This window comes from Acomys russatus, chromosome 17 (assembly GCF_903995435.1).
Source record: "Acomys russatus chromosome 17, mAcoRus1.1, whole genome shotgun sequence".
Classification (NCBI taxonomy): Eukaryota; Metazoa; Chordata; class Mammalia; order Rodentia; family Muridae; genus Acomys; species Acomys russatus.
The window spans coordinates 47,983,128-48,008,639 of NC_067153.1; the positions used below are offsets into that span (position 1 = coordinate 47,983,128).

At 54.7% G+C, this 25,512-nt stretch overlaps 1 protein-coding gene across 2 annotated transcripts in view; it reads right to left on the reverse strand.

The window, feature by feature from the left end:
* Nucleotides 1-8,275: 8,275 nt before the first annotated feature.
* The window catches only part of Wnt7b (Wnt family member 7B), a 42,718-nt gene continuing 25,481 nt past the window's right edge, over nucleotides 8,276-25,512 (reverse strand). For both annotated transcript variants that reach the window (XM_051160142.1, XM_051160141.1), the window contains exons 3-4: nucleotides 14,629-14,900; nucleotides 8,276-8,818 (exon numbers count right to left, since the gene is read on the reverse strand). In XM_051160142.1, coding sequence (XP_051016099.1) covers nucleotides 8,339-8,818; nucleotides 14,629-14,900 — 752 coding nt within the window. In that variant the 3' untranslated portion in view covers nucleotides 8,276-8,338. The remainder of the gene's footprint in view (nucleotides 8,819-14,628; nucleotides 14,901-25,512) is intronic.

Below are 25,512 nucleotides of genomic sequence, written 5' to 3' on the forward strand. Positions count from 1 at the left end.
TTAAAAATAGAAGCGTCTTGGGTCCCATCCCTGTGGGGAGCCCTCCCAACCCGCTGCCTGGTGCAAGGTCTGGTTTTGCCTCTGTAGCATGCCAAGCTTTGACTTCACTGTCAGTTGGGGGAGGAGAGGTTTTGGAAAACGGTGACAGTCTGAGGTTGCCCATCTGGATGGGTCACAGGGGGAGATTTAGTTCTATAGGGCTGTGCACACCCAGATGTGTAAAGGGCAGAGGGACCCAGGGAAAGGCTTGGATACCGTCTCCCAACAAATGATGCCCCAGCAAGGCTAGAAGGATGAGCTGGTGAAGAGAAGGGGCTCAGAGTGTGCGGCACAAGCCAGCAGTCATGCTAGGCTGGTGTGTGTCCTCAGGACACAAAGCCTGGGGAGAAATTGGGATGCTGTGGCCAGTTGCCTAGAAGGGTCTGGCCCTATGTCCTCAGGTTGGACCTAGTGGCTCTGGCACACAGTGCAGAGACTACACAGAGGTCCTGTGGGGGTGGGGTGTCTTAGGAAGTGGCCCCAGGGGATCCCCTTAGTGGAAGGGGCTTGAGCTTGCTGTTTTAAAGAGGCATTGTGGTATACTGGGGATGCAAAGTCTTAAGGGGGCTAGATAAGAGCCAAAAGGACAAGTGTAAACTGTAAAGTTCTATGGACACACTCTCCAACTGCTCATCTTCCAGCCATCCCCACTGCCACTCCAGCCTCAGAGTCTCCAGAGACAGCACGGCCCTCACTCGGACACCACCCCAGGTTGCGTCCCTCCACCATGACCTCGGCGTGCTAACAGAAGAGGAAGCTGAGGCAAAGTGGCGCCAGTGCCACATAGCCAGCCAACATGAAGCCTGACTCAAAGCTCCATCTAACTCAGTCCCAAGCTCAATCTGTCCCCAAGGCCTAGGCAGGCCCTCTCCCCGAAGATCTCAGTGGTTGAAAGAGGTCACATGTCTCCAGGCCCAAGCCTACCTCTGAGCCACAGGCAAGCCCTCACCCTGGCTCTTCTGCATCCTCGGAAGATGATACACACGTCTGAGGGACATCTGGGGAGCCAGCCTAGGGCCGGTTTACCATCAGCCTCCCCTGACCTTGTCCTCTCTAGGACTCTTCCAGAGCCTGCCTACACTGCTCTTGGAAATTGCTCTGCCTGCAAAATATGCATGGAATCCCGCCGAATCCCCTGTGGCCGCACCACACCTGAAAGCCATCGCAGAAGGCTCTACTCTCTCGCTGCTGTCTCACCACTCCCTTGTACCCTTCCTGAAGAAAAGCTAGAGGGTCTCACAGGTCACTTTCTTGCCCTTCTAGTCCAGCCACTAGGAGAAAAAAAGAAAAGAAAAAAAGCCAAACCTTGAGCTGGAATCTCCTGCCATCTAACTGAATGTCTACCAGCCCCCTTCCCCAGGCCTGCCTGGTCCCTCTGCCTGGTATGCCATCCACTCCCCCTCGCCCCCATTTCCTCCAAGCATGTGTTCCACCAAAGGCTTGCAGCCTTGTCCCCAGCCCTCCCAGTTCTACATAATCTGTCTACACACTCATCCCCTAGGCCCCTGGCAATGCTGAACTACACTGACTACCTGTGGGATCACGAGTAAGGGGAAGGCATGGAGCTTCTGCTGCCGAGAAACCTTGCCAGGTCAGAGGCAGGGGCCATGGTTAGACTGATCTCCCCAGGGACTCTCAGCACTGTCTTCCTGACCTAGCCCTTTTATGCCACAGGAATGAGATTGCCAATGCCTTGTGCCTGAGCACGTAGCCTCACAGGACCTCAGAACCCTGCGATCAGAACATCTCTCTCTTTTCCTATAGAGGTCAAACTATACTTGAATTCCTCTAGTGGCAGGGAGTGTATTCCTTCAAGCTGAGCAGACCTGGGAATTGTGGCTTGAGGTCATCCCCAGGCCCTGACTAGACCCCCTGGTCCATCCTAAAGCCCCCAAATTGAGAAGGGGATGCTACAGACCCTGATGTCACAATCCTTCCCAGTAGAATGGGACCTTAGCATGGGGGAGTGCCACTCCTTGCAGAAGCATGCCCTGTTCCAATGATGTCCCAGTGACTCAGATGTCCCTGCGGCTGCCATCCCCTCCACAGTATTTGTCATCGAGATGGAATCGATCCCTGTTGTCTGGGAACCAGGGAGGGGACATGGGAATGGGTTACCCCTTTTGTGTCAGACACTGGTGCGTTGGCAGGTACCATTCCATCCTTCAGCTTGGTTCACGAAGAGGTCACAGCCTTTGACAGTGGCCTTAGGGCCAGCCAGGGCAGGCTGCTCAGTGCTCCACCAGGTTTAGAGAGTCCTATGGGTTAAGGAGATACCCAGGGCAAGCAAAGGTCCCCTTGGTCAGGAAATTGAGGCAGAAGGAGCAGCATGAAGGCTATTTCTTTATGGTCCATGGAAGCATGTGGAGCATTCTGTAAACAAACAAACAAAACAACAGCAACAAACAAAAAGCAAAAAACAAAAACAAAAACCCACAATACCCTAGGCCATCCTGCAGCCCAGGAGCCTTCACCTTCAAAGTCTGGTGGCTCTTGGACTGTGGGTCCCATTCTCGGTCATGACGGAAGTTCATAGGCAGCCTGGGGTTATAGGGCAGTGAGAAACTGGCCCTTGGTCCAGAGGCTCACCAAGCTGCAAGCTACCAGGGGATGCAGCAAGCCTTTCTGCCAAATCTTACTTCATGAGGCTCAAAAAGCTAGGTTCTCTTCTATACTTATGGAACTTTCTAGAACTTCATCAGCTCAGAGTGTCTCTATAACTCTCCAAATTCCAATCCCCTCACCGCACTGATTCTCAGTTCACTTCAGCTCTTTCTCCCTGACCCTATGCTTCCCTCCTTCCACTTTTGCTTCTGGCCTCAGCTTCCATGGCCCCCCATGCTCCACAGTCTTCCTGCTGCTGGGGAAGGCTTCCCACTCTCAGGGACCATAGGAACAGCACTCTTGCCTACCTCTCCCCAGCCTGAGGTTCTCTGAAGGAAGATGCCCACCTCAGACTCAGCTCTGAGCCCTCACTCACAGTGGCCCACTGAATTCCAGGTACCAAAGACATAGTCAATGACAGGCAAATGAAGACATGAAAGACTTGAGACCTCATGGATACTGTGTCCCACACCCCTACAGAAAAAGCTGGAGCTCAGAACCGGAAGCCAGGCAGGGCTTCTAGCCCACTCTTCGGTCCACAGTGGGAGACTGGCAGAACATCCAACAAAACGCAGCTTCTGCAGGGAGAACTGTTGCCAAGGGACTTCCAGAGAGTTCAGCAAAGGCTCTTTACAGGGCTCATCACAAAAGATCAGGGTCCTTAGGTCACCCTTGGACCTCAGGTAGACAGGCTGCTCACCCAGGAGGGACCAGCTCTCTAGGCAGGACATCTGTTTCTGACCCCTGGAGGCAAGCCAGCCCTGCTGCCCTGCTGCTGAACCTTTGCCTGTAGGTGGAGTGAGAGAACTCTCAATCCCCTACCTGCAGCCTTCTCACAAAGGCCACGTGGGGCTCCATGGAGCTCACAAAGGTAAGGACCCAACAAAAGAGGACACTAGGCAGCTTCCCCAACATAGGCTCCTTGTGTCCGGAGGTGGGGTAAGGCAGTCTCCAGCTTAGCCCCTCACCAGTGTCTTCTTCAGACAACATGCCTCCAGGCCCTTTCCTGGCCATTGCTGTGGCATCAAGCCTATGGCTTCCTGGGGCTCTGGACTCTAGTTCTATCCTGAAATACCCAGTTCAGTGGCCCTCAGTCACGGGGTCCTTCAAGTTGAAGGACTTGATCGACAGACAGGTCCAGTCGCAGTTGTAGACTAAGGAGGAGAGAGGTGTCCACTCCTCTGCCGCTCTGCTCAGGCACTCCTGATAACAGAGACATATTTCCACTCACCTCTTTCATTCCCTTACCCTCTGCCCTCTCGCCACTCCAGGCCCTAGACCACAGCCTTACCCACCCACTCACCCAGAGTATCTCTTCTTCCTCCCTTCATTAGAGAGGGTGACCCACAGCTGTTCCCTCTTGAGTTCACTGAGAGCTCTAACCCAGATCTTCCCTGCTGCTTCTTAACCTGGTCTTTATTGCTCTGTTCTTAGAGATGACATTATTGGTATCTCCTCTGAGACCTGGCTCAGCCATTCCCTTCCCATTGTTTGGTCTTAGAGGAAGTCTTTGACCTTGCATTTCCCCAGTTGGGAGAATATGAGTCGGAAAGAGAGAAGACCCCAGAAGACCCGAGTTTAAATCCTGGCTCTGGCTTTCACTGAGATGTCTCCCCATAATTCCTTGGTTAACCCATTTGGGAATGACAGCTTGCATGGGAAGGGGTGTTGTAAAGATCAAGGGTAACAGCAGACCACCCAAGAAAAGCCTAGCCTGGGAGATGCGGTCCATCTTCCATGGACTACTTGGCTTAGGGGGGACTTGGTACCCCCTTTTACCCACCATGGGACAAGAGTGAAGACAAGGAATTGAGCTTGCTCAGGTGACCTGGAAAGGAAGCTTTGGGTGTAAGATGGGAGAAAAATAGGAGTAAGAATGTCCCAGTGTAACATGGTGGGGGAGAAGGAAGTGTGCAGGCAGCCTTGAGCTGGCAGGGCCACCGTGCCCATGGCCAGGGTGTCCTCGAGGGAGGAAGAGAGAGCATGGGGGTTGGTGCTGTGGAAAATTTGTCCTCTGACACCCGAGTAGGGGAGCTCTCTCAGATTCCTTCTCTCTGCAGGCTGCCTCCACTAGCTGTGAGCACCTCTTCTGGGGCTTCCTCCTGCCCTGGAATTGTGGGTACCACCTGGAGTGGATAATGGGGCACCCCCCATGGCGGGAACCGTATGCCAGAGCTCATCCTTGCCAGGGCAGGACTGCAGGCGTGAAGGAGCAGAAGTAATAAAGTGTGGGGAGTGGGATGACTTTACCCACAACTCCAGTCTCCCAAAATCCCTTCTGGGGTCCACGTGATTCCTGTTGCCTGGGAGCCTCCATGTTCTTGGGGTACAGAAGGCAGGCCATTCTAGGAAGGGAAGTGTTAGGCACGCAGAGAAGAAAGGCCCCTGGAGTGGGCAGTACCCAACAAGGCACAGGATTGGATAGAGCTCAGGGAAGGGAGGGGTGTCACTTGAAGGGTAACAAAAAGCCACCGGGGGACACCTGGGCTCTCACAGTGCCTTAAGGTAAGGCCTGGGACCAGGCCAGGCAATGAGGACTCCACGCCTCAGGCAGGGCCCCCAAGGATGCATGCCCTGGCCCTGGGAGGCCGGGCTGGGATTGAATCACAGCCAAGAAATAAGTACAGTCTGGGCACTGGGGCTGGGGCATTCTCAGGGCTCTTTCCTCATTCCTGGCCCTGTGGGAGTAGCCGGACCCTGAGCTCCACTGCAGCCACCACTGAGGATTTGATGACTGCCTCATGGGGACCCAGGGCCTCCTGCCAGCCTGCCCAGCCCTAGCCCGGGCCCCAGGCATGCTTTAACCTACAGATCACCAAGCCCCAGCTTTGGACTACCACTTTCTTGCTCTCGATCGGGGAGACTGAGGCCATGCCCTGGAGAGGATCATCTCAAGGGTTTCCATGGGTTGGGAAGGGACAAGGATCAGATGCAGGGTCCTGCCTGTCTCTAGAGGGGTGAACCCCTTTTTGAAAAGCACAGCTGGAGGCCTCCTGCAGGAGACTTGGATCTAAGGCATGTTCTGTGGGTGCCTATCAGAGAGCTAGAGCAGAGAACTAGATGTTGGATCAGCAGTTCCAACTGATGCCAGGCTTCCCCAGGACAGCGGGCAGTGGCCAAACCGGCCCCGCCACATGCCTTCTGACCCTGGGTTAGGAATGCCATCCACCATAGGGAGTGCATGGTCACTACAGGTTGTGGCCAGGCAAGCAGTCGGGGTTGCCAGCGCCCCACCCCCACCCCAGGGACTCTGGGCTCAGGCCCGGTGAAAATAAGAGAGGCCCTAGAAGTTTGTCAGAAACAGCTGGGGGGGGGGGGAGGAGACCCAAATCTTCAGGCCTAGGTATATGAAGTCAGAGGGGAGTGGAGGCAGAGACAGGGCCTTCTATCCCACCTCCAGCTGAGGGCACATTGAGCCCTGACCTGTGGTTAGTTCCTGGGCACCAGACTGTTAGGCCTTGTGTCCCTGCAGCCTGAACCCCGTATTATCCAGAGAAGCACACACGCAGGGACTCTTGCTGCCCGTTAGAGGCAGGCAAGCCTGATGATCCCAGTGGGGCCTGACCAAGGGCCTCAGCAGAGGAAGTGAAGGAAGTGAAGGAAGTGGGAAAGACCAAAGGCCTTGGCCCCAGTAGGCAAGTGTGTGTTCCCACCCTCAGGGCACAGGGGTGTCCCATGGAGACTCTAGACACACACACACACTCTTTTCTGATTCCAGCTTTTATTGGGGCCAAGTGCTCCCCTCCAGAGGAGGCAGGAACACAGCCCATCAGAAGTAGGGCACTTCAAGGACATGTGGTGCCCGGCCACCTCCACCCCAGCACACAGCATTGGGACAGCCAGTGCCTTGCCTGGGTCCACTAACCACCTCTCTCCCCCAAGGCAAGGTCTGCGGCTGACCTAGTGCAGGCGCAGGTGCCTGGCAGCCCAGGGACAGTGCGAATTGCCTCGGTGGCATCAGGGGCCCCCCCGAGGGTCCGTTTCAAGCAGACGGAGGAGCCTGGCTTGGGAAGACGGCAGCAGAAGCCATCCCCCATCCCCTCCGGTACCCAGTGTAGGTCACAATAACTTAAGAGACATGACAGACGGGGACTCTATATAACAATATAAGTTAACCAGGCTCCTAACAGGGGACGCTGGGCTATGGACTTGGGCATCCCAGGACTTGGGGTGAGATGGGGCCAGGATCGGGGTGGGATGTCTCCAGTGGCCCAGAGGCTTGGAACATCCTGATATGACAGGGACACACAGCTGGATGCAAGGCAAGGGTAAACAGGGGTCCCTTTCCCCAGGTCAATGTCCAGGCCACCTGGCTTGGTGGCCACCAAACCCCTCATTCCCATGGATTTCTGCTGTGAATCGCCTTAGTGTGGGGAAGGCTGTGGTCAATGGTGTTATCAGCCCTGGCAATTCCTTACCCCTGCCGTGTCTTGGGGGGGGGAGGGGGGTGGGATATGTCCAGGCCTGAGCTCTTATGTCCCCGTCTGGAAGGTCCTGAGGAAATAGGACATCAAGCCTCCCACAGACCCCTGCTAAAGGGTCCCATGTCCTCATGATATAAAGACCCTCTAGCAGGTGTCAGTGGACAGTGGGCAGGTGGCCTGGCAGATACAGCCCTACATTCTGGATGCCAATTCTATGGCATCAGGGTCAGAGTAGAAGGACACTGAGAAGGGGATGCCACCTCCCCATCGCCCTGGCTACTTCCAGAGTTTGGGCTGCATGGGGCCCTGGCGGTATATAGTTCACAGAGCCATGGGGCCTCCAGATTGCCCTGTGTCCATCTGTCACGCGGGGCAACTGTTGCTGACTCCTGAACCTTTTGGGGGGACAGTCCTGGGGGGTGTCAGGTTGGCTCCAGAATAGAAGGGGATTTGTAAACTGGAGGCACAGGCTGACAGCAGGCTGGGAAGGGGTGAAGGCCCAGGAGGAGGAAGAGGCATGCCTGGAACCTGCCTGGAACAAGCCACATTCGATTTGCATGACAGTTTCCAAGTGGAATGCAATATGTCCTCTGAGGCAATCCCTGGCCTTGTTGGGCCACCAAGTCCTTCTCAGGGTGCTGCTAGGAGTCGCCCCTCATACCACCACCACCAGCCAGCCCTCGTGCCCACTCTGACATCCCTGGGTTCGGCAGGGAGCAGAGACCCTCGAGGAAGGGGCCAGGAGAAGTGAGGGGAAGGAGATGGAGGTGGGGGCAACCTCGAATAGGGTTAGGTCTGGCTACCCGGTCATTAGTACTGAGTCCTTATCTGTTGCTAAGAAAACATAAATAATTTTGTCAACATCCATCCACACTGCCCTGGGGCCAGCAGGACACAGCCCAGGAAACGGTTTTGAGTGTGACTGGTGGGTGTGACCTTTCTGTGTCCGGCCACCAGGCATGGAGGTGACCCTTAGTGTCTTGTGGTCTCTTTGAGGTTCACTTTCCCTAAAAAAAAAAAAAAAGTAAAGGAATTTGTCTCCATTGGGTACCAGACCACTGCATTGGCCTTGGATGCCAGGCGGGTTAGGTCACAGCTGTGCCTCTGGGCAGGACAAAGCAGGTAGGAAGGAGCCTGGACTGTCCTGAGCTCCCGACTCCCGTCTCCACCCCGCTGTGATGGCAGCTGGCAGCTCCCGAAGCAAAAAAAGGATGTGCAAAATGGCGAGGGCCGCAGGGTAGGCAGGCGCCCTGTGCGCCTGCGCCATAGCCTCACTTGCAGGTGAAGACCTCGGTGCGCTCGCTGCACGTGTTGCACTTGACAAAGCAACACCAGTGGAATTTGCAGTTGCACTGCCACACCTTTGTGTACTGGTGCGTGTTGTAGCCCCGGCCGCAGCACATGGTGTCACAGCCATCGGCACCCGGCGAGGTGCGGTTGCACAGGCGGCCCTGCGTGCCTACGCTGCCTGTTGCGGCGTCCTCTTCGCAGTAGTTGGGCGACTTCTCGATGTACACCAGGTCCGTCTCCATGGGCTTCTGGTAGCTGCGCAGCTGCTTAATGCGCAGAAAGGTGGGCTGGCGCAGGCGGCTGGCACGCACCACCTCCACCTGCACGGCTGCGTTGTACTTCTCTTTGAGCAGGTGGCCCACCTCACGGAACTTGGGCAGCGTGGTCCAGCAGGTTTTGGTGGTACACGAGCCCGACACACCGTGACACTTACATTCCAGCTTCATGCGGTCCTCCAGAACCTACAGGAGACAAGAGTAGAGGCTCAGCAGGGAATGGAGGAGGCAGGGTGCCACCCGGAGTTCCCTGTGTTTCCTCTCTGAGCTCATTCGTTTAAGCTGCTAAGGATGGGTTGCCATGCGCGCACTCTGGTAGAGTGTGGTGTATTTGATCAGACTTGGTTAAATCCAGCCCTAATTGGGGGCCACTTGCAGGGGCAGCAGGTAGTGATGCTGGGCTGGGAGAGAGAGAGGCCCAGCACCAGCAGGTGATTAATAAGCACCAGGCTTCCATGTCTCCGTCTCCCAGAGACTGCCTTCATGCCTGGTGCAGGGCCTGGCATGCAGTCAGAGCTTAACAGCCAGCTGCTTAATGACAGCCTGGCGTGCCAGTGATGGAGGGAACTGGGAGGGTGAGGGCACGGGTCAGCGAGGCCCAGTCGTGCCATCCTCTGGGAAGCGGACAGCCAGGCCCAGCCGGTTGTTGTTCTTTCTCTCTGCTGCATGTGGGCCCTGGATGGGTGCGACCCTGTGTTTTCCTTGGGCCTCCCTCTCGCCTGGGAAGGCCAGTTCCCAGAGCCAGCCCTGACCCCAGGTACTCATTTACCCAGATCGAAAGAGCCCTGCCAGCCGGCCTCATGAAAGATGGGGAGTTACTGCTAGCTACCGCCCTGTGGCTGCTGAGGGGCCATTCGTCAGCTGTCCTTGCTTTACCAGCCTCACCTCCACAGCCTGGGACTTCCGGCATTTGGCCTGTAGCTCCACCCTCGGCTAGAACCCACTGTCAAGGACACCTGTTGTCAGCCCCCAGCTCTGCTTTAGATAAGAAGCCTCTGCAAGTGAGTGAGTGAATGAATGAATGAGTGAGTGAGTGAATGAATGAATGAGTGAATGAATGAATGACTGAATGAATGAGTGAATGAATGAATGAATGAAGAATGAATAAATGAATGAATACAAGAGTCAACTGCCTCTGCCTCAGCACCTTTCCTGGAGCTCATAGAGGACCCTATGGGGCACATGGTCCAGTGTAAGAAACAGGAAGAGCCAGGTGTGGTGGCAGTCACCTTTAATCCCAGCACTCGGGAGGCAGTGGCAGGTGGATTTCTGAGTTCAAGTCCTTCCCCGTCTATAAAGCAAGTTCCAGAACAGCCAGGGCTACACAGAAAAGCCCTGTCTTGAAGCAATGAACAAAAACAAGAAAAAGGAAAGAAACAGAAAAAGAAAGAAAGAAAGAAACAGACGTGCTGTAATTCCCAGGGCCCGTGGGAGCTCACAGCTCGTCAAGGGTGATGGGACCTGTGAGGGCTTCCTGGAGAAGGTGATACTTATGGCGGGAGTTGATGGAGGGGTAGGAGCTCACTAGATAAGCACAGGAGCATCCCAAGAGGGCCTACCAAAAGATATGACAGCACCATCGGCCATTCAGGGGAAGATGGGCTGTATACCCCTCATGGCCGGGTGGACCCTGGGCAGCTGTCTCTGTTATTGTTTTCCGGCTACGTGAATGGTGGCAAAGGACTGGAGCAGCGGGTGGCCAAAAAGGCCTGAGAGTTGGGCCAGAGTGGTCTCAGGCATACTTAGGACCTGTTCCCTGCATTCCTATGCCTCATCCATCCTTGTGACTCTCCTGGCCCTGGTTCAGCTTTGTTTGGCCATATCCCCTTCTACCAGTCTTCATTGAGCTTGGAAAGTTCCCTGTTCTGGCTAACCTGCTTAGCAGATAGCTAGACTGGCCTTTCCGGGCCCCAGGCAGGAGCAGCTGGTCACCCAGGGCCTGGCTGACAACTCTGCTGAGATCAGTGAGGCCCAGGTTGGGGCCATTACAGGCCAGTAGTCAGCTACCAGTGTCACTGTGGCCTGCTGGATACCTTTCACCCAGGCTATAGCTCCTGAGCCTCCTCTGTAGCCTGCTGCGCGCTCTCTCTCTTCTACCTGAGCCTGCCCGAGGACATCAGATCCCCGGCAGTCCTGCCAGTGACAAGGGCATGATGAAGTTGATTGGGCAGGTGTTTGCAGAGTGAGGGGCCGAATCCTCGCTTGGCTGGGTCCCCTGAGCTGGAGCCTCGCCGCCGGGAAGTGATCACAGAACTCAAGAATGTGCCGGTTCCTTCTCCAGAGCCCTTGCCGTCAGAGCGACAGCAGCCGTGGCGCCAGGGGCAGCCAGGAGCATGGGGCACTGAGACCAGCCCAGGCACCCAGGAGACACCTGGGAGGTTTGCAGAATGGTGCTTCCTGCCTGAGGGGCTGGGGCTGACGCTGCGGGCCCTGCAGGCCTGGTTCCCTCCAACACACAGGTGCATGGTGTCAAACTGCACCCAAGGGACGGGCTAACATGGAGGGTCCAGGATCTTTTGGGCCAGGCCAGGGGTGTCATTAGACTGGGGACCAAAGCCTTTCAGAAGAAGGTTGGATAAACCCAGGGAAGTCTGGCATCCCTCAAATCCAGCAAGGCAGAAATGGGTGGGGAAGCGGCTGAGGTCTTGGAGAAAGGCTCAGTGGACTCTCACGCCCTTAGCTTCCTGAGCCTGCAGGTGGCCTGGCCTCCCCAGGGACCTGGGAGCCACTGGGAATATCGCCTTTGCTTGCAGCTCTTTCTGACTCTGGGTCCAGGAATGGCTGTGGGTTTTTCTGGCCTCAGAACAGCCCCCACAGTCTGGGCTCAGCATGGATTTCCCTCCCAGAGCCATACAAGGAGAATAATAAGACCCCCAAACGCCACTGTCAGGAATCCTTGGTCAGGACATGGCTTGCAGCTGGCTGATAGGGTGCCACCCCACCCCCCACCCCAAGCTCCCAGCAACATCTTCCAGCCTGGTGAGTATCCGTAGGAGGAGCTGAGCACAGCACCTGACCCTCTCATAGGAACAGCCCTAGTTATCACTATGTCTGGATAGAAGACACTATATATCCCACCAGATCGGGCATCCATCCCATCTGCCTATTGCCCACGCTCCACACTGTGGTGGGGGACCACAAAGGGACAGAACTGTTGGCCAGGCTCCTTCATGTCTGAGTACTCTTTGGAATAGGTCTCTTTCTGCCCAGACACTAGAGGGCACCACTCTCTAATGATGAGCACAGCCCATGAAGTGTCTGTGGGGAAGTGAAGCAGGGCTGGGTTGGTGACCACGGTAAGCTCTTGGCCTCTGGGCTCTGAGCTCAGCCTATCTCACCTCAGTTCATCCAGGATGCCTGTCTGAGATCCTACCACCGAGGAGAAAGAACGGAAAGTGAGGCAGCTAGAGGCTGCTGCCTATGACTCACGCCACTGAAAAAAATCTCAGAAGTGGACCTCCCTGGGACGAGATGAAAGGTAAAATGGGACCGTGTCCATCTGGAATCGGGTGGGCCACAAGCCACTGAGTGCCTCATATGAGACAGAAGAAACAACAGCCCAGTAGAGACCACATAGTCAGTCAGCAGCAAGGGCTGGGACAACATAGACACAGACAACACATGCTGGGGACTCTAGAAACTGGTCAAGGCAAGTAGGGCCCCTGCCCCATACTCCACCTCCCATGGCCTCACCACAGCTTGGTGCCAGGTTCCAATGCTGTGGGAGAACATGCGTCTGTCTTGTTTGTGCTGGGCATCTGAAGTGCTCTGCTGAGGCATCTGTCTGAACGCCCAGGGGAACAGCAGCCGGAGAGCAGGAGCCGCGTGGTAACCTCAGGCTCTCGGCCCACCACCAAAACTAGTTCTAGCACTGAGCTGTGTGAAAGAAAAGGCCCACAGGCAGCCGCCAGCTGGCTTTCAGGGCTGTGTGCTCACAGCGTTAAGAGGGTAGGGCTACTAGAGGCAAAGTGTTCAGTGTCTATTGGGCAGGGGGGAGGGGGGGAGGGGACTGAGGCTCAGCAGAGGGGCAGGGTCAAGTAGGCCAGAGCTGGTATGAGGGCAATGACCTTTAGTTGCTGGGTTTTGTTTTTTTTGTTTGTTTGTTTGTTTTTGGTAGAGTGAAGCAGGGTCTTACTGTGTAGCCCTGGCTGGCCTAGAACTTACTCTGTAGGCCAGGCTAGCTTCAAAATCCCAGAGATCTGTCTGCCTCTGCCTATTGAGTGCTGGGATTAAAGGCATGCACCACCATGTCTGGATCTTTCTCTTTCTGAGACAGGATCTTGTTATGTAGCTCAGGCTACCCTAAACCTCACAATCTATGTCTACCTCAGTGAACGTGCTGCTGTGCCTTGTTACAACGGACTCTTTAACAACCTTTTCCAATGGCTCGTGGCCAGCCTCCACCTATCCTACTCTCCCATAGTCTGTTCTCCATCTTGGCTCACGGTGCTGCTTTCTTTCAAACCCCTAGCATGGTGTCTGGGCTCTTTGTACACCCTCACCCCCTCAGCCAACAGCTGCCATGACTCACCCCTTATCCTTTATTTTGCTCCCTAGTCCCATTACCAGCCTCTATGTTCCCATATCCCCAGGGAGCATTCCTGCCTTAACCCCTTACACCTCTTTACCAGATCAATCCCAGACCTAAACTGGAGATAAGCCTAACTGGTTCTCGGATGGCCCTTTGCCTGGAATCCTCCTCTTAATGAACGGCGACCAGAACTCAGGCCTGAAGGGATCACCTAGCCAGCTCTGCAGCAGCTCGCCCTAGGGCTCACTGGTCTTATCAGCAAACTGGGGTCAGTGAAATCTTCCTTTCAAGAGTGAAAAAAAAAAAAAAAAAAAGATCTGGTCAAAAACAAGCCACAGGCCAAGTGTGGTGGCGCATGCCTTTAATCCCAGCACTCGGGAGGCAGAGGCAGGCGGATCGCTGTGAGTTCGAGGCCAGCCTGGTCTATAAAGCGAGTCCACTACAGCCAAGGCTACACAGAGAAACCCTGTCTCTAAAAACCAAAACCCAAAACAAACAAACAAAAAGCCACTGAAGAGACTCCTGTGAGGGTCCAGCCTTGTCTATCCTCCATGTCAGTGGGCCTTCTCTTCGGCCTCCCTGGCAAGTGAGCTATAATCATGTGCTATGAATTGGTCTTGGCCTGGAGATGTGGGGCTCTATGTGAGCCCAGTGGAGGCCACACGACTGCTATTTCCTCATCTGTTTGCCACCATACTCTAACAGTCCCCTTTGGGGGACACCCCATATCAAATTAACCCTCCTGTTTTGTGCCAGCTCCTGCTTCCTTGGGCCTGACCCATCGACTTCTCCTTGCTCTTACTAGCTGGAATTGCTTGCAGCCATTCCCCAGCACCAGCCTTCTCAACCTTTCCCTGCATGTCCTTCAAGACCCTCCTCCTACACCACCTCCTCCAGGAAGCTCCTCTGCTTTTCCTCTGGTCTCCTATGCCCTTTATACCCTTTGGTGATAACCCAGAACCCCCTAGCCAAGTTAGACTCCTTCTCTATGGCCTGGCACAGAAAAAAAAAAAAAGGCAGAGTGTTAACTGAATAAATGAATGAGATACTGGTCTTGGCCATATTCCCTGAGGTGCAGAGATTCATTGGTGCTTCTTTGCCTGGAAAGGCAGTTCATTGCAGGCCCAAGAAGCCCCCAGGCCCTGCAGGCATGGGTGCAGCTCCTAGGGCCGAGGAGCCAGATCCAGCCCGTGTTCTGCTCGGCTGGCTGCCCTATCTCGGGCCATCTTGCCGCCGTGGCAGCCGCTCCTCCTTGCACAGTATCTGGGGCCCTCATCTCCCTGTGGTGGCCGGGCTCACCCTGACTTCTTCCCTAGTGTGTCCTGACCTGATTTCCCTCCATTACCGCCCTCACGCTATCCCACCCCGATGCAAACCTGGCTATTCCACGAGCTGACTGGACCTGCCCATCCTTAGACAATAAATCTCCCTTCTATCTCGCTCCTTGGCTGGTTGGTTGTGCTACCTTCCTGCCTGCCTCGTTGTTGTGAAGGTTCATGAGGCGCCTGGCGTTCTTTTTGATCTCACGAGCATCCACGAAGCGCCGGGAAAAGTCGATGCCGTAGCGCACGTCGGCTGAGCAGCCTCCCCACTTCCAGCCTTCTGCCTGGTTGTAGTAGCCTTGTTTCTCACGGTCACAGCCACAGTTGCTCAGGTTGCCCTGGCTGCAGGCAGCGGTGACAGCATGTGCCACGCCTGCCGCGGTGATAGCATAGGTGAAGGCGGCCTCACGGCTCCCTGTGGAGAGAGACAATAGGTATGGGTGTTGAGGCCTTCAGTTTCTCATGGGGGGGGGGGGGCGACAGGGATGTCGTCCACCTGCTGAGTGACCCTGGCCTTCTCGCCTGGGCCTCTCTGAGCTTGCAACTTACTAAAGTGGGGTGTGGGACTGACGAAAACCACTGTGAAGGGATATAGCAAGGACATTTGGGTGTCATTTGTGTACGCTGTGACCTAACAGCACGTACTACTGTCTCCGTGTTCCCAAGGGACAGGCCATCTGTGATCTGGGCAGAAGGTGTGTTCTGGGTCATGAGGAAGTCCAGAGGCACTGTACCCAAGTCAGGAACCCACACAGCTCAGAAGCCGTCTTCCCTCTCTACTCACCTTCAGTCCATTTCAGGCCTTGGGCACCCAGGTGTCTCCTTCCTTCCAACCTCTGGGCAGCATGTACCCATCACTAGTCTCCACCCAGGTCTTCCCAAATGTAGTCTAGGCAGGGCACCTGTCCACCCCAGCATGTTTCCTGGCTCTCCTCTTCTATAGAGCCAAGCCCATGGCCAACCGACAGAGATGGAAAGGGAAGCCATCCCCCACCTCACTCTGCTGACACCTGCCTGGCTTCCTCAGCCCTCTCCCCACATCCTCTGTCAGGGATGATGACTCAAGCCTCCTGGGTGTGGCTCACACCCCTTGTAGATTTACAGGTCTTTAGGGTAAGTTCCCATCCCCTTCTGGGGCCTGGCCCTAATGGCTCCTTCTCTAGGCAGCTTTCTTATTGGGGTCCCTGGCTACCAGATTAACCCTACAAGGGGCTCCCTAAGTTCTTGTAGGTCCAAAGGTGCCTCAAGTGGGTAAGATTTGTTCTGTTTTCTTCTCTATCTTCCACAGCCTCAGACTGGGCCATGCGAGCTTTCCATTTTCAATGCATCTATCTCTTGGGTGCCTCCCTATTCACCCACTGTCTGTTTCCTTCAGGACTCCAGCTCATGCCAGTGTGTGGGTGCCCAGAAGGCTCATGAAGGGACACCCCAGGAACCTAGGGTGAGCTGTAGTCATGGGTGGCTCCTTACCAGCTCATCTGTGGACAATAGGGCCTGTGGTCAGATGTGGCTACGGTGGTGGAAAACACAAGACCTAGCCTTAGCAAGGCCCCATGCCAGCACCTTCCTGTCCCAACCTGTCCTGGGTACCTGGCTGCAGGCCCTGCTGTTGGAACCTGTATCTGCTGTGACCCACCACTACAGAATAATGGTTCAGAGTCAAGCCAGGGCCATAAACCATGCCAACAACCAACTCTATGCCTGGCCTAAGCCTGCTACCTACCTACCTACCTACCTACCTACCTACCTACTAACTAGCTGGGGTGTACTGAAGGGCGTATTAATTCCTAGGGTGAGATTAATTACTGGGAGGCCCTCTCACCTCAAGGGGAGAACAAGTGTCTCATGGCTACAGCAGCCTCCACCTCACCCTGTTGCCCCACTGGGCCACCCTCATCCGCACCAGCACCTCTCTTGCCAGAATACAGTGTCAGAGTCTTCGGGCTCTGGGTGTCCATGTGTGACAGGAGATAGGAGAGAAAGGAGACAGCCCCTAAGTCCTGCGGACTCTGCCCAGAGTATGTGGCCAGCATTGTTCTCAGAGGACCCAGCATAGGCCAACTCCTGGTGTGTGCTGAGGTGGGAGCAGCATGGAAGCTGTGGGGTGTGCGGGTATCAGAAGAGTGTGCGGTGCTGTGAGTATGTGATATGGGTCGGGGTATGAGGTGTGGCATGCACGCTGTGCTGTGTGTGTGTGTGTGTGTGTGTGTGTGTGCGTGTGTGCATGCCTTCCAATGGAGCACAGCGGCTGTCAAGAGACAGAGCAGAGGTCACTGTGACCATACAAGTGACAGGATTCTTTTTTGTTGTTGTTGTTGTTGGGTTTTGTTGGTGGTGGTGATGGTGGTGGTTTTTGGGGGGTTTGTTTTGTGTGTGTGACACAGGATTCTGAACCCTTCAAAAGCAGCTCAGTGTCCTCATCACTGCCAGCATTCATTGTGCACCCAGCTCCTTTCGGACCATTCCTTGTTCTCACAGACCTCTCCTGACAGTGAGATGATGCTGGTTTTACTCACATTTTCCAGAGAAGACTGAGGCATGGGGAGAGTATAAAATTGGGCATTAGTAACTGAGATGGGATTTGAATCTGGCCATGGATGCAAAGCCCGGAAAGGCTAGGAAGGGGCTGAGGTCCCAAATATAAGGTCTCAGGGACCCATTCTGTCTCAGTTTAGCTTGTATATAGCCTGTGGCTGTGGGAGAAGAAAGAAGAACGGAAAAAATCCTAGTACCCTGTGGAGGTGCCTTTGGCTGAACTGTGGGTCTTAAGGTGCAAGGGGACGGCAAGCTGACTTCGTAGCGCACACAGGCTGCAAGCACCCAATGCAGGGGGCTAGAAAACTAAAATAACTGTGCAGTTCTGCAATAGGGGCAGACAGCTTAGGTGTCATCCACCACCCACCACCCACCACCACGCAGGCCAAGGCAGCCACTGGAGACTGTTCAACCTCTTCCAGTCTGACCAGTGATCCTATCTGGAAGCCCCAGGCAAGGAGGCAGGTGCCCTGGCCGGCAGGTGTGTTTCAGGACAACCCGAGGCATCTCGCATGCATCCCGCTTCGGGCCTCAGCTCTCACCTGCTTATGCCCACACTTGCTCTGACTCAGTTAGTCAGCAGTTACTCATCAGGCTGCCACTCCTGCTAGGGCCGTTTTTTATTTGGTTTTAATGAGCCAAGCCCTCCGTCTGTTGCCATAGAGACAGGGAGTGGGTGGGGGGGGACGACAAGAGGTAAGGGGTAGTTTGTAGAGAAGGACAACCCATGTAAGGTCAAACAAGAGGAGTAAGGGTCATGGGCTGAGGGTCCCTGCCACTAGCATGGTACATTTGTTCTCTTAGAGTCCTGAAAATGTCCTGGATGCTGGCTCTGTAGGCTTGGTAATTCGGCCCAGGCTATGACATGCCTAGGTGTTGAGTGGGGAGGGAGGAGTGGCTCTAGGCTTCCCCATCCTTCCTGCAGCCTTGGCTGGGGCTGCCCAAGGCCCTACTTTGCTCCCTCCAGGAGAGAACGAGTGAGAACTGACTCAGAAGAGCTTTTCCTTTGCAGATGCAGACGGCATGGGCTCAAGGACCTAGTTCAACAACCACCGATGGCTCCCAAGATCTCCGACATGGATTCCAGTGTCCTGCCCTGGTCTCCGAAGTCTCCAAGGCTTGACAACCTAGCCCCCTCCCACCATGAACTACAGACTAACATGGCCAGGGTGAATGGTAGCCCATTTGCTGATAAGTATAGCTCCCTTCAGTGCAGATTGACTCCGTGTAAAGAAAGAAGCCCCCCAGTTCCCTGCCACCTGCCTGGCAGGCAGTTGAAAACTCTTATCTTTAATGACTCTCAGTGGTCCCCATGTCACAGGCTCTGGATGCAGCTAGGACTCCTCCTGTCCCAGAGTGTGTCCTCTGGGCAACATTGAGGTCAGTTTTCTCATGCATCCCATAACCAAGGCCCACTCCCAAATCCTCAGACATGGGTGAATCTGGGCATTTAGTTTATCTTCCCAGAATTCCCAAGAATGGATCATTTTAATTGGACACATATCCCACATAGGAAAACCAGGCCTCCTGGTGGTTAACTATTTACTCCAGACAGTGGCTTCTGCCTAGGCTCTGGCTGTTCCAGGTGGTGGTAGTGTCAGGGAGGGGGATGAAGGGAATTATGACAGCATGCTCAGGTCTGTGCAGGCACCAGCTGTGCTGAGAGGACACTTGGCTCACATAGACCTAGGAGTTCTTTGGGACCTGAGACTTAGTCCCACATGGGTCTGTGACATTAAGCACTGAAGGCCCCGCCTCCCTGGAAAACACCAGAAACGAGTGGAGAGTAGGGTTTAGAGTGGCCACTCCTTCCTGGCTCCCCAGGGTCCCTGGATGGGTTTCTGGGTCTTGATGGTCCTCGGTGGACCAGTTTGATACAGATCCCCCTGTCTATACCATTTCGATACACAAAAGCGAGCACCATTAGCTAAAGGGCCCTGGCCAATAAAGGGAAAAGCAGAGAGGGACATGCAGAGAGGCTTGGAGCAGTGAAGGCAAAATGAACACTAGGCTTGAAGTTACTGGTGAGTGTGTGTGTGTGAGGGTAGGGTAGGCAAACCACAACCCCTCTAGAAGCCTGCATCCTCATTTGCCTTGTGGGAGCACAATGCTCCCCGGCCCCTTGGCCAGGAGACAGCTCTGGGAGCAAACAGAACCAGCCGCGTGCTAGCCCATCAATAAGAGGGAGAGAGAATGGCTAAGGCTAGAAACGGGACCACAGGATGGCCAGGCACGTCTCGGGGTTCACTGAAGCTGGCCTGGAACACCCTCCCCCAAGATCAGCACTTTCAGCATTGCCCTGAAGTCTCCCCTGTCTTCATCCTAAGTAGGCTGATTAGAGGTGCAGATTCTGAGACCACAGCTATAGAGTCGAGGCTAGCCCAGCCACAGGGGGACGGCCCAGGTCAGTGCTCTCCTTAGGTCATTCAATTTTTCCTCCTCACCGAGCCCATGGGCTCCCCACCCAGCTGGGCTCACGGGACAACAGATACAGCCCCTGGCTGCCGCATGCCTACAGTGTCAGACTAGAGCTGAGTCTCAACTGCCTGCGGCCCCTCACTCGGACCCCAAGAGAACCCCACTGGGCAGAGCCAATGGGCCTGCTGCCCAAAGCAGAGGCAGGATAGCACCACCACCCTCCCACGCACCTCAGGGCAGAGTTGGGACTAAGCCTACCCCGAGACCTATCACTCAACTACCTGCCATCTACATGGGCCACCCACTATTTTTAGAATACTATAAAAGCCTGAATTGAGCTCACCGTGACCCCATGAGCTACACTGGCAAGGGAAGGCTACAAAAGCCCTTGCCTGTCTCTCAGAAGAGGAATTGGAGACCACGAACTTGGTTCAAGGGAGGGCCTTGAGGACTGCCTGGTGACATACCTTAAGCAAAGAGACCCAGTGTGGCCCGAGAAGGATAGCCTACTGCCCACTATCACACAGCCACTCAGAACATGGTGGAGCCAGGGCTCACAGGCCAAAGTCACTAAGGTCAGAGGTCAGAGGTCAGAGGTCTGGAGTCACCCAGGGCCTAGAGTCATTCTACAAGGCCAGATCCTAAAATTGGTTACTCGGATGATGATGGCCTAGCCAAGGACCCTTCCTGTGTCCCTGGGACCACACGCAGACCCTCAGATAGGCCGGCCTTGCTCTTCCAATTTAAAACAACATTGTCTTCAAGTTGCTAACAAAAAAAGCAACCACAGAGCCGGGCGTGGTGGCACACACCTTTAATCCCAGCACTCGTGAGGCAGAGGCAGGCTGATCACTGTGAGTTCGAGGCCAGCCTGGTCTACAAAGCAAATCCAGGACAGCCAAGGCTACACAGAGAAACCCTGTCTTGAAAACAAAAAACAAAAAAGTCAACCAACCAATTAAACACAGGAGGCAGAGGGCATGGCCCAGTGGCAGAGCACTTGCCCAGCCTGCAGGCCTCGGTTTCATTCCCACGTCTGCAAAAAAAGGCAGTGATAATGGGGTATGGCCACACTGAGGAGACTCCAGACCTGTGCACCATGCACAGCACTAAATGGCTGCAGCCTGTTAGAAAAGTGCAGCATTTGAAAGTCTAACACACAGCCTGTCCTGCTCAGTGTGAGTCCTCATGGGACTTTATCGGCCCCAGCTAGGTCCCCAGGAAGCTGAAAAGAAGCCAGTGACTAGCCCAAGGCCACAGAGCAGGGGAGCCACTGGACTGGAGTCTGACTCGGGAACCCTGAGTCTCACTGCCCCTGAGGCCTAAGTGCCAGACTGGAAAACTTGTACATTCTATCTCTTGCCTCAGACCAGGGACCCCATCTTCCTATGTCAGTCCAATATCTCTCCCCCATATACTTTGTCACAGCCTGTGTGTCCCATGCCGCCAAGCTCAGCCCTGCTCCTGGCCAGACCATGGAGAGCCCTGGGGAGACAGCTGTATGTCCCCTACCTGGCAAAACTTTCAAAAAGCCAGGCACACCATGGGGCAGCATAGCGGCAGGGGATGCCGACCCAGGGCAGACAGGTTAGACGGGGCTTCTAGCTGCTGAGGCAGAGGGCAGCAGTCGGATGGTGCAGGGGTCAGCTGGAGGGCCAGTGGCGGAGGGGCTGGGAGAGATAAGTCCTAAATGGTAGGGAAGGAAGGTGAGCAAAAACACAGAGAACTCTGTTTCAGGCAGGGGGACCATCCCTGCCGAAGTACTGAGGAGAAATGACTGGATTGCCTAAAGTTTATCCCAAGAAAGCAGTGACGGTCCTCAGGGGCCCTTACTATTGCTCCTGGAAGAGAGTGGAGAAGATTCAGGGCTTTCTTCTGAGAAGAGATGGCATCCTTGGAGGTATGGCTCTCACCTAAGATGAAGGGAACCCTCAGGCCAACTGTAGGGGTTTGGAGGCAGCAAGGAGAGGCAGGTGCAAAGGTGCCTGTGGCTGAGCCAATGAGATCAGCATGGGGTGGGGGTGGGGGGGAGGGGATAGGTAGACAATTCTAGAAGGCCTCCTATGTGGTACTGGAGCTGCTGGCGGAGGACATCACCAAGGGAGAGATGAAGCCTTGGGGAATCAAAGGACACCTTATCTGTGGAAGGGAAGAAGGACAAACAGCACACAGGCTTAGTCCCAAGACAGATCCTGCTGTGCCAACCACCAAAGCCAACCCCAGGGAGCATTGGGTCTGTGCTATGCGGCCCTGTCCAGGCCTGTCACTCTTAGACTTCAGTGTTCCCAGGTGCAATGGGTCCTCTTTAAAATCTCCTTCAAAAGTGTAACTGTATTCTTCTGGCAGGGACTTGAGACAATGGGCCTGGACAGAGGGCATGGTTGGTAATCTCTCTGTTCCCTGTTCACCCAGGATCCCTTCCCCAACCCCAGCCTACCGAGTCCCTAGATTCCTCTTCCGTCTAGAACTGAGCAGGGAGTTACTGTCTCCAGCAGGATTCATTGAGAAATTTAGACTCAGAGATAATGACATCACTAGACCTGTGAGTAGCTCTCGATGTCCCTGGCCAATAGGTGTAGTGCTTACATCCAGGGGGACCTCAGCCTGGACATTCAGCCCCAGAGTGGACTCAGTCACCAGGGTACAAACCTTGCCTAAGTAGATCTTGGGCCTGTATCCCAACACACGGAGCCTCAGGCTAGGGGAATCTGTGTGCAGCAGGGGGCAGGTGGGAGTCAGGGAAGTGAGGTGGGCCAACACAGAGATACCTCTGACCCCACGGGGAATCTCCAGGATCTGCCCAGGACAGGTTAGGCAGGCTGCCTCGCAATGTGCCCACTTCCACCCCAGTAAAGTGAAGCGGCACCGAACACCCCTTGAAAAGGCATCAGCTAGCAAAGTAGTGCTGGGGAGACATCACATGTGCCGGGACTTGAGTTCCATGTAGGAAACAGGTGACATACTCCATGTACTGCAGGTACCATGACCCTGAGCCTGCATAGGTACTGTGTATCCCATGTGTGAGTGAGAAGTATGCGTGTGTGTGTGTGTATGTGTATACATGTGCGTGTGTGTGTGTGCCACATGTGCATGTGTGCCACATGTGCATGTGTGCACACTTGTATATATGTAAACAGATAATTATTAAGATCCTGTGTGCATACATGTGTACAAAGGTGTATAGTTGTATGCGAGTCTGTGTGTGTTTGTACATGTATACAACTATGAGCATGTACAGATGTATTTGTATAGACATGTATGGTGTGTGTGCGTGTGTGTGTGTGTGTGCGTGTGTGTGTGTGTGTGCGTGCGTGTGTGCGTGTGCGTGCGTGTGTGCGTGTGCGTGTGTGCGTGTTCGTGTGCGTGTGTGTGCGCGCGTGCGCGTGTGCGTGTGCGTGCATGTGTGTGTGTGTGCGCGTTTCCATGTGCCTATCTGTCCTTCTCTATCTCTCTGTGTCCCTCTGTCCCCTCTGGCTCCCACCCCACCCGGCCCCACCCGGCTTGGCTGAGTCAGTGTCTCCACTCTAAGCTCTTCCCTGCCGTTGTCATAAACAGAGCACCAGGGAAAGGCCTGCCAGGTCCGAACATGCAGGCCCGCCTGCGCCCCAGGCTTTTGTTCCGACCCAGGGTGGCCCGCACATGCTGCTGTGCAGCCCTGTAGATAGTGCCCCAATTGGGGGCATTGAGCCCAGAGGACAGGATCTGGCTATATGACAAGGGGACATAAGGGTCTGTATGTCCTTTGGGTCCTGTAGAGATTCTGAGGGAAGACAGAAGGCCCTTGGACAGCCAGGTCCTCGGGTCCACGCTGCCTTGGGATAGGGCTAGCCACCCTCCATTTCTTCTTCCCTCAGGGCTGCTGACAAAAATCACCTCTGGGAGAAGTGGGGTTTTAGCTTCAGCCTCTTGTGGAACAGGAGGGAAAACTGAAGCCTCAAGGACACAAGGACACAAGGTCACCTGGGTGAGCTAGACCACTGGCCCGGGAGAGATCTCCCCTTCTAGGCCTCACCCTGACCATATTCCTGACAAGGCCTGCCAATGAAGTAAAAATTCCAGTTCTGGACAAGTTCCAGGTGGCCTCTGAGGGGCTGAAGGATGGCCCAGGCCACCACACCCAGCCGTTTGAGGCTGTGGAGCTCAGCGACAGTGACAGAGCGGTCTTCGGGGAACAGCCCTTCCATCTGCCAGCTGCCTTCCAAGAAGGGATAGAATCCAGGCTGTAGCCTGGGGCCTCACCACATCCCAAGCCAGCAACTGACTTTCAAGGTCCCAACAGTCCCTAGAGCCCTGGCAACCGGGACCCTGGGCATAAGAAATGTCTGCTCTGCTGCCTTGGCTGGCCCTGGTGACAGGCTCGATGGGACAGTAATATGAGATGCTCAAACCAGGAGTCTGAAAACCTCAAGGCTAGGGTTCCTTTAGCACTGCCACCTCCAGCCCAATCATTCCAGTTCACTTGGGGTGGCCTGGGCAGAGCCCTGGCCTAGAGTACAGTAGGTATTGGATGCTAACACGTGGAACTACCACAGGGCCTGATAATAGCAGCCAGTGCCTTTCACGCTGCCCCGACACACTGTACTCTGGGAAAGGATCATCAGTTCTAAGTTCAAATGTTCCTTTTGCCCTGGCCAGGTAGGCCAGGTCACTCTCATCCCTTCTGAGAACGGTGAAACACAACAGAAATTTCAAGCAAGCCACAGGAGTCTTCTGAGGGTTTCAATGGTCACATTAAGAAAAAAAAAAAATGGAAATAACATGGAGTGTGACCAAAGGTGATGTTTTATGTAGCCAATATTTCAAAATAGTACATTCTAATATACAGCAGGACAAAGAAATGCTTGTTTCTGGGGTCTGAGACCTGTTGTGCCTAATACTACTGTTCACTTGGTGGAAGCACACCTGCCAGCAGAGGCCTACAGCCACCAAGAAGTTAGGGTAGCCAGTGTCCTTCTAAGGACAATGCTCCCTACCCCACATGGGCCTGCTTGCAGAAGTCCTGGTAGTAATGCCCAGCAAGTAAATGTGATGAGGAGCCACCCTCCCTCCCCAAGGGCCCTTGATTCTCAGATGACCTAAAAAACAAAACAAAACAAAACAAAAAACGAGTCAATCTACCCCCTCCCAGGGGGCCTCAGCAGCCCCACTGCTGTTAATGCAAGTGTGCCTGGCTATAGGGCTGCTGTTTGCTGCAGCGAAGCTCACGGGTAAAGTCAGCAGGAGTAAACCTTGGTCTGTTCACGTGAGCTCAGATTAGGGGTAGCCATTATGCTAGGTCATGTCTGAGACCAGCACATGATGGGCAGGACTCTGCATTCTAGAGCTCGGGACTGTGCAAACCGCAGGCCAGGCCAGGTGAGTTGGTCAGAGGCTCCGGGCTCAGGAGAGGAACTGGGGTTCATGCATGCTCAAGGGGAGACCCTGCCTGATCGGGATCTTCTGGATGCTCTGAGCTCTTTGGAGGCTCGCAGCATCCTATCAGTGTCTTTACCTATCCTCCAGCCTCCACTCTCCCACACCGATCCTCCCTAAGCTTGCACCACAAAGCATCACCCTTCAAGAAAACCACTTTCTGCTTCCTGGCCTCAGGTCCTTGGCACATTCTGTCCTCTGGCTATCCTTCCCTGGGCTCCCCTCACAGGAAGACTTTGCTAAAAGTCCAGGCTTGGTTATGGTGACTGTTAGCAGCTCCCCCACTTTGCAACGGAACTCAAATTTCTATCAGGCTTCCCTGGAATATACAGGTACCTCCACACATAGACTCTCACACCTCACCTCTGTCCCTCCCCCATCTCGGGGCAGAGCTGGGATGCACTTACAATGGATGCAACCACCCCCAAGTTCATTCTCCATCAATGGAAGAGACTAGCTGGAAGAGCTCTGGACCGCCCCCCCTCTGTGGAGCCTTGTGGAAACAGTACTGGACAGGCTAGCGAGTAGAGAGTTCCACGCACGGACTACAACATCAGCATGGGGAAATCTAAAGACTGTCTTGACCTTTTCCAAAGAGCGGAGCCACCATCACTCTCAGTGTGCCAGACAAGGCTAGTGTGGTGGTCATCTTGGGAATACTG